The sequence below is a fragment of the Rutidosis leptorrhynchoides genome, chromosome 1 (genome assembly GCF_046630445.1).
Source record: "Rutidosis leptorrhynchoides isolate AG116_Rl617_1_P2 chromosome 1, CSIRO_AGI_Rlap_v1, whole genome shotgun sequence".
NCBI lineage: Eukaryota > Viridiplantae > Streptophyta > Magnoliopsida > Asterales > Asteraceae > Rutidosis > Rutidosis leptorrhynchoides.
The window spans coordinates 688,058,645-688,068,417 of record NC_092333.1 but is presented as its reverse complement, the minus strand read 5'-3'; the positions used below and the strand labels follow the sequence as shown (position 1 = coordinate 688,068,417).

Genomic DNA, 9,773 nt, shown 5'->3' with positions numbered 1-9,773 from the left:
GTCAAAATAAGATACACGGTGATGATTTTGTGAATGCAAAGTTTTCTTGAATAAAGCATGTATGACTCCATGCACATAGCTTGTATCACATATAAGCAAACAGCGGAAGACTTCTAGAAACCTGAGAATAAACATGCTTAAAAGTGTCAACACAAAGGTTGGTGAGTTCATAGTTTTAATGTTGCGCATAATCTGCATATAAAGGTGAATCACAAGTTTTCAGTTGTTTCATCCAGAAATGTTTATCAAAATATTCTACGAAATTGAGCACCCTGGTAACTAAACTTAACGTATATATATTTTATACCCTTTGTATAATCATCTTAATAATACACGCAAACCAACGTGTACGCTTCTCAAATAGCATACGTCCGTTAAAAGGCTAGCGCTCTAGCTCGGACGGGGATATCAAGCCCTATGCATCCATATACTACTACTCGCGCCCACCAGTTCTTATAACCGGCAGTTACTAGTTACCAAAGCTAAGGGATTTTCGGTTCAAACTCGGTGTAGAATTTAGTATGTACTTGTATCTATTGCGTTTAAAATAAAGTGCATGTATTCTCAGCCCAAAAATATATATTGCAAAAGCAATTAAAAAGGGAGCAAATGAAACTCACCTTAGCAGCACATAAGGTCATTCATCAAAAAGTGACCGTAACTCGGAATGCAAGATTAACCGTAGATCTCAACTTAGAGAACATATGTTGGTCAATACATGTCTAATAAACTAGGTTGGGTTATAGTGTATCACAATCCTAATGCTCGAGATCGACATACAAAAGTTATCAAAAGTCATTTCAAACAGTCAATTTTGACAATTGTTCAACAAAACGAGACGTGCCTTATATAAGGATTCATTTACTTGGCTAGTAGTATTTTATCAATCTCATAAACAGGTTGTTTAAATATTAATTGCAGATTCAAAAGCAATACCAATTAACATCAATTATAATTCAGTTGACCATATCTTTTGATTCGTTCATCGAAATTACGCGATTTCTAAATGAAAAGTTATTGATTTTTCGCCAGCTTTCCGAAAACATATATATCATATACCTTTTACCAGTAATATATGGATTTAATTCGTGATTCATTATAAATTGTTTAACGATGAAATTTAGCATACAAGCATGTATAAATATATACTCGAGCACTAGACATGTATACACTATTAATATATAAAAGATAAGATATGAATGCTCACGTATCAATATTGAGATTCAATATTGCAGGAAAGTACGTAGACGCAACAGAGATTATAAATACTAGGTTTGACTTGCGAACAATACCCATGAACATTACCCATAACCCCCATAGCTATAACCCATAATTTCCTTAGTTCTATCCCGTTTAAAGCTTGTTTTGAAAGTGACACGCTCATGACCTCGTCGTAATATTTTATGTATAATATTACTAAAAATATTAAGATTAATAATAATAATAATCTTAATAATAATAATAATATAATAATAATAATAATAATAATAATAATAATAATAATAATAATAATAATAATAATAATAATAATAATAATAATAATAATAATAATAATAATAATAATAATAATAATAATAATAATTATTATAATAAATAAATACTTACGGAGTAATATATGTGTAAAAAAACTCGAGCAGAAACCTGGTATTTATAGGCATAATTCCTGATTCTGATGCACATGCGAGTGCATGGGATTTTAGTGCAAATCTCATGCACTTGCATGAGCTCATGCACTCGCATGAGTTTTATGCCTATTTCCCATGCGATCACATGGCCGTCAGATCCAGCTCACATATTTTTTGTTTTCTTGTTTGTCGACATAATTAAATATAATATATATAATATATATAATTTAAATAATTAATTATATATTATATTAAATTCATGTGCATAGTTGACTTGTAATTTTCGTTCCGATGACTCGTACGTTGTCACTCGACTTATGTCCCGGTTTCGGTTTCTCGAACGCATTTTCGTACGCTTAGAAAACTCGCAATTTACGTTTTGTGACTCGTACCTTTGTCAAAATATAGTCTTAAATTATCAATAAACTATATCATTCAAAGTGTATCTTAAACTTTCGAGTGTTTTGGTCATTTACTTCTATAAATCATTGTCTCGCTATTTGTTGATATATATATATATAATAACAAATCGTTTTATGACCAAGTTAATATATATTTTCAACATTCATAAACACGTTTTAAATATACGTCGCAAGTTATTCATACAATTAATATTCCAACTTATCATATATATTCAAATAAATATTTAAACCAATAAGTTTAATGTACGGTATTAAACAATTAATACATTGTTACGTTTTCAAGTTATAGTATATATATATATATATATATATATATATATATATATGTATCTATATACATATAATTGTTCGCGAATCGTCGAGAACAACCGAAAGGTATTTGAATAGTTCAAAAATTTTGAGATTCAGTTTTACAGACATTGCTTATCGTGTCAGAAATGTTAATCATACAAAGATTAAGTTTAAATTTGGTTAGAAATTTTCGGGTCATCACACCATGTAATTATAATTAAGCCCATGAAGTAATGAGACAAGTAATGTGCATGCTTATGTACTAATCTTTATCCTTTGTTGCATGCCACCCAACATTCCAACATTCTTTTGTACCACCATGGACCACACCATGCCACCACCACATGAGGCCAAAATGGTCCCCCCTTTGCCCCAAACTGTCGTCCACCATCACCACCCTCACCCTCACTTTATTTTGTTTTTAAGGCTCATTTCTCTCATTTGCATTTCATTTCAAACACACACACTTCTCTCTACTTCCTCACTCTAAAGTTTTTCTCTCAAACTTGAAGAAATTGTAAGTATTTTTGGTTTTCTTTTTCTTCTTTTTCTTCTTCCTTTTTCGTGATCCATCATCATTATCATCAAAGATTCATGTTTTGTAATTAGAATCTTCATAACACTTGTAGATTCAAACTTTGATTTGAAAAATGCAAGAACATGGAGGATTAATGCTTTTTAGCTATTAATCTTCCTTACTTATGTTAGATCTAAGATTAATTACTTAAGATCTCTTTATTTATGTTTTAAGATCAAAACTTATGTTTATGATCTTCATGTAACTTGAAGATCCAACACTTTAGTTTATGGATCTTCAAGAAAGTTTGAAATACAAGCTTACTAGCTTGATGTTTCTACAAAAAGTTGAGATAAGATCAAAGTTTGTTAGTTATGATCTTCTTTTGTTTGTTGTAGTTTAGATTTGTGACTTGTGTTTCATGAAACAAAAGATGCAAGCTAACTAGCTTGAGATCTCATAAGTGTTGTTTGAAATCCAAGCTCACTAGCTTAGGGTTTCATTTTTGTGTTTGATCTAAGTTGTGTAACTTATGATCTTATATTTTGTTTAAGAGAAAGCTTCTTAGCTTATGATCACTTACTTTACAAGATCTAAGTTTCCTAACTTATGGTAGTGTAAAGATTGAAGGTCTAAGTGTTATAACTTAGGGTTTCATCAAGATCATATGATCTAGACCTTTTGGTCTAAGGTCTTTAACATACCTAGTTAAGATCTAAGCTCTCTAGCTTAAGGTCTTGCTTATTTAGTTTGATTCAAAGATTGTAGCTTAATGGAACTTGTACTTGTGTTGAAACTAAGAAAATTGATGTAACCTTGGTTCATCACCATGCTCAAACTCTCACATGAGTTGTGTTTTAATTCTTAGTTTTAATTATTGTGTGTTGATGGTAGAACCTTGGTCAAAGTGATGCAAACACATCAATGAGTTGTACACTTGAAGCTACAAGCATCAAGGATGAGAACCGTGATGAGCATCAAGCACCAAGAATCCCACCAGAGCACCTTGCTTACTGTTTTATGGATCTGATCAGGCTCCTGGGCTACTAGAAAAGTTAATTTCCTGATAGTTCGGTTCGAGTAAATGACTTTTCGTTTAAGACTCGCCTCAATCCGAGTTACGGTTTAGGATTTATGGCCTTTTTAAAATCACTACACCTTTGTAACGTTGTGCTGAAATTTCTGACCTACTCGCACTTAAACTGTTCCCACGGTCAAACGAAGACGAGTTTGGGTCTGAAAATTGGTCAGCAACTAGAGGACTCACATATGGAACCATAGCCACTGACTACGTGTCTTTTCGGTTTACATAGAGGTCGTAGCAGCTGATCAAAGTCAGCGTATTGTCTCGATATCTATACTTGTTAATCTTAGCTTTTACGATGATGAATGATGATGATGATGATGACACTTAAACTTATTTTATGCACTTTTAAGACTTATAAGGACAACATACTGACCTAGTGACCTTTGACTTAGGTTGACGACCTTTCGGACCGACTTACTACTTGCACACTCTCGTATCGACTTTTACTGCTTTTTCACTGTGAGTTATAGCATCCCTTTTTGCTTCAACTATTTTTGGAACTGAGAATACATGCGCTTTTTACGTTTTACTAGGCACGAGTACTTAAACTTATTGTATGTGTGGGTTATATAACGGCATAAACTTCCCCTTAGCTCAGTAACGTTTAGTCATTGGTTTTTGAACCAGTGAATGCGAATCTTAGATATGGATTCATAGGGTTTGATATCCTCACTCGGGCTAGTCGCGCTAGCATTTAACGGGTGTTTAATACTTCGTAGACTTACGCACTCGCCAAGTGTACTTTTAAGGGGTGATATTACGTTAAGTTAGTTACCAAGTGCCCACGGATAAACATATACTTTTCATACTGTTTTGAAACACTGAAATCTCGTGGCCTACCTTACGTTACTGTTATAATTAAACTATAGCTCACCAACATTCGTGTTGACATCTTTTAAGCATGTTTTCTCAGGTGCTTAAAGGTTTGATGCTTCCGCTGTAGTAGTTTTGCTGTGTAGACTCGCGCTGCTTTTGTTAGAGATGTCTCTGCATGAAACTTTTATCTTGCATTCACGAACTATGTTACTTTTAAACAATGAATTTGTAATGACCTTTGGGTCTCGTACTTATGTTAATTGCTTTCTATTCGTAGAGGCATACTATCGTTTGTAAAACATTTGATGTTGGTAAAGACGTCACCCCTTTTTATGAATACAAACTTTTTTTAAAACAACATATAGTGTTTGACCTTGTAATGATCCTGTTGTTGATGAACCGTACACGTTAATTTTGTACGGGGCGTCACACTATGTATATGATCAGGGTGCTCATTCTCCTCCAAGGCCAAATAGAGAGCCAAGTTTCTTGTATAATTATGCATAAATAATTGTAAACCTCTTTCATGGTCCAAGTATCAAATATAATATTATTTCCTAAATTAAATGGCCAACTTTTGAAGACTCGTATATCCGTATTTAATTTACAATCAGCCTATTTATCACTTTAAATGTACGTCTAATGTAACTAAAAATAATTATGATTGTTTATTTCTTTCAAGATAATATTTTGTTATGGCTTGTTAATATAATTTGTTTTGTAGTCATCTGTTAATCGACTAAACCACCACTAACGGTTAATTCTCGTTCCGCCTGTGTAGGCCAGTGATGATACAATAACACATTGCGATGAATTGTTCATTATTATGAAGATATGAATAGTTGTTCACAATTTTGAAGAGATAACGTCACCTGACTTAAACAACTCATGGGGTTTGTTGCTATAAACACATATCGTAACTAGACAAATATCAAGTTCTATGTCAAACGGCCGACAAAAAGTTGTTTTCATGCAAAGTAGATCATAATTTAATCAAACATTGACAATAACCGCATATCATAGACATAACAATTACATAGTGTAACATGTCGATAAAAACATAGTCCGTAATAAACCTATATTGCTCAAAACAAAGAAAAACATGTGCACAAATGTTATAAATCGTGTCAACCGCTGTTAAAGAACATCAAGTTTCAAATAACCAAATCACGTATTTGCAATAAGACGCATATAACAAACGTAATATCTACACCAGGAAAGACACGTCATAATAAACAATTAATAAAAGCATATTGCCTCAAACAACGCAACACCAATGTGCAGTCATATCTACAACAGAAAAGGTATATATGTCATTATAAGCACTTTCTAAAAGTACATTGCTATGAACAACACAACACCGATAAGTAACGAAATCAATATCGTATTCCTCCAGAGAATGTTTACAATTAACACGTCTTTTAACTAAAATGTGAAATCAATAACGGGGTGCAGTCATATCTACGTTTTATATAGAAGTGAAAACTACATTCACATCCAATTAATTTCATATGAAAATAGGCAAGTAGGGGCTGAGATAATGAGGAACTATGGGGTGCTCATTCTCCTCCAAGGCCGAATAGAGAGCCAAGTTTCAATTGTATAATTATGCATAAATAATTGTAAACCACTTTCAAGGTCCAAGTATCAAATATAATATTATTTCCTAAATTAAATGGCCAACTTTTGAAGGCTCGTATATCCGTATTTAATTTACAATCGGCCTATTTATCACTTTAAACGTACGTCTAATGTAACTAAAAATAATTATGATTGTTTATTTCTTTCAAGATAATATTATGTTATGGCTTGTTAATATAATTTTTTTGTAGTCATCTGATTATCGAGTAAACCACCATTAACGGTTAATTCTGGTTCCGCCTGTGTAGGCCAGTGATGATACAATAACAATTGTTCATTATTCTGAAGATATGAATAGTTGTTCACAATTTTGAAGATATAACGTCACCTGACTTAAACAACTCATGGGATTTGTTGCTATAAACACATATCGTAACTAGACAAATATCAAGTTCTATGTCAAACGGCCGTCAAAAAGTTGTTTTCATGCAAAGTAGATCACAATTTAATAAAACATTAACAATAACCGCATATCATAGACATAACAATTACATAGTGTAACATATCGATGAAAACATAGTCCGTAATAAACCTATATTGCTCCAAACAAAGAAAAACACGTACACAAATGTTACAAATCGTGTCAACCGTTGTTAAAGAATATCAAGTTTCAAATAACCAAATCAAGTATTCGCAATAAGCCACATATAACAAACGTAATATCCACATCAGAAAAGACATGTCATAATAAACAATTAATACAAGCACGTTGCTCCAAACAACGCAACACCAATGTGCAGTCATATCTACGAAAGAAAAGTTTTATATGTCATTATAAGCACTTTCCAAAAGTACATTGCTCTAAACAACAAAGTTATATATGTCATTATAAGCACTTTCCAAAAGTACATTGCTCTAAACAACACAACACCGATAAGTAACGGGATCAAAACCGTATTCCTCCATAGAATGTTTACAATTAACACGTCTTTTAACTAAAATGTGAAATCAATAACGGTATACTAGATAAACTAATTTACTTAATATATGTATGGGAATAGAATTAGTTGATAATGTGAGTCCTTAAATGTAAACGGAACATTATTACACCCTTAATTTAGGAAAATATTTGTGGGTGGTAAAACCTCTTGAAATTAGCCCTAGGCCACGGAGTGGTGCGGACCCCCTTTTTTCTACGACAACTTAACCAACCCACTCACTATATAAACACGTATCATACCTTTCCTTTTTTTCTCATTCTTCTCATTTCATTTCCTTTTATTTATTTATATTTTATTTCAATCTTATGATACAATCAAACATAAAAATACACACCATGGTTCCTCGGGCGAAACCTGACGGCAACACCGCCGCTAGCAATGGCGGCACCGAAACTCGCTACCGCGGCGTTCGTAAACGGCCGTGGGGCCGTTACGCCGCTGAGATCAGAGATCCTAACAAAAAAAGCCGCGTTTGGTTGGGTACATTTGATACGGCGGAAGAAGCCGCACGTGCTTACGATAAAGCCGCACGTGAGTTCCGTGGCGATAAAGCCAAAACAAACTTTCCGACGTCCACCGAATTGTGCCTTCCAACTGCCGTCGCAGCCGCCGCCGGCGGCGCCGGCACGAAGCTTGTCAACAAGAGCCCTAGCGGTGAAAGCAGCACTGTCGAATCGGCAAACTCCGCCGTTCCAATCGCCGCCGTACCAATTCCGCCGTCGGCACTCGATCTCAGCCTGTCGCACTTTCCGATTGGTTTTCCTATGGCTCATTCGTTGTTTCTCTACCATTCGCAGATGAATGACAACAATCACGCCCTGAAGGTTAATAACCATATCGATTTGTTCAGATTTGACGGATCCGTTAACGGCAAACCTAATCTAACGTCCGGCGCCGTTAACGTTGCTGGTACCGGCACACAAAGCGATTCCGATTCATCATCGGTCGTTAATTTCAGTTGTCCTGATCGTCCACAACCGGAGAAAACATTCGCTCTCGATCTGGATCTCAATTTTCCGCCACCGGAAATTGCCTGATGATGTAGATCGTAGCCAATTCGCCGTTGTTGAATCATATTTTGCTCTAATTAAAAATTAAAATTAAATATTAAAACTAGAGATAAATGAAGAATATATTAGGTTTGAAGAGAACAAGCAGCAGCAGCAGCAGCAGCAGCCTGATAATGTATTTGATGTGCTGATATATGACGTTGAAATTTTTCCTTCTGGTTGTGTATATACTTGAACAATTATATATTTCAGTTTTTTAACAATCGGAATTATTCTGCAAGTAATTAAAACCACCTTTTTATTTTTGTTATGTTGTTGTGTGAAGATGATAATTACTTGTACTGTACGCATTAGTCATTGTACATCGTTGTAACTACTGTCCAGTTGTACAGACAAGTGTAAGCGCGTGGCGACTGCATTTCAGCAACCGAAGCTAAAATAGCTATTAATCTTAGATCATCCATACAGAATTGGATTTTTGCAAGACTTTTTTAAGTACCATTGTTATAAAATTTAATAATTAAAAATTTTAAAAAACACGCTTTTTATACATCAATTTTAAATTGTGTTTGTTAAGAGAAATACGAGTACTCCATAAAGAGACTCGATGGTACGTGTGGGTAATAAATATTTTAATTTGGTGGGAGTTGGAATATGGGGTTGCGCCGACTGCTTAACTGCTTAAGTAAGCATAAACGGTGGCTGAATTTTTCAAATTTTTTTTTTTTTCTTCAGATATATAAAAATAATATTATCTTAGACCAAAGGGCAGGCTATTTGGCGGTCACATTTATTTCTCTGTTACCAAAATAAATAAATGAGATACTGTATAATTTACTTTTGTCAAGGACGGCACTGACGGCTATTCACTTTCATTATTTTCTCCGTCTATTTTCTTATTTTCAAATACTCGTAGTTAAAAGTTCGTGAATTCACCCCTTTTTTTTATTTTTTTGAAAAGCAAGGTAATTTTATTAGATAACATCAAGAATACAACACTGATATATCCACAAGCATCGGATATATTCAAAACCGAACAAAACGAACCTATTTACAATTTAGGGAGCAAAGATTGCAACCTATGCGATTATTCAATTACATACAACCAAGGACTAACTAACCAACTATGCCAATCGATGGTGACGCCTTTGATTCTAGCCGAGATCCAATCGAAAGATATTACTTGAATCTCATTAAGAATCACCGGCGAGATACTACTTTTGCCTTGAAATACCAAAGAATTACGATTTCTACATATCGAATAAGCGCATGTCCACTCCACGGCTTGCCAAATTTTTGAGCTAAGAGGAGACATATTAAGAGGAGATTTTCCCCGAAGCAAATCACACGAGTTTATGTTGATATTGGAGTTCCACCATTTGAAAACACGAGCCCACACATCCGAAGAGAGCTTACATTCAAA

At 34.1% G+C, this 9,773-nt stretch overlaps 1 protein-coding gene across 1 annotated transcript; it reads left to right on the top strand.

The window, feature by feature from the left end:
* Positions 1–7,630: 7,630 nt before the first annotated feature.
* Positions 7,631–8,502, top strand: LOC139886062 (ethylene-responsive transcription factor 4). Its single transcript, XM_071869799.1, has one exon. The coding sequence runs from the start codon at positions 7,646–7,648 to the stop codon at positions 8,375–8,377; it is 732 nt and encodes a 243-aa protein (XP_071725900.1). The 5' UTR covers positions 7,631–7,645; the 3' UTR covers positions 8,378–8,502.
* The last annotated feature ends 1,271 nt before the right edge of the window (positions 8,503–9,773 follow it).

Coding starts and splice junctions, on each gene's coding strand:
- LOC139886062 (XM_071869799.1), top strand. CDS start 7,646: ATGATACAATCAAACATAAAAATACACACCATGGTTCCTCGGGCGAAA.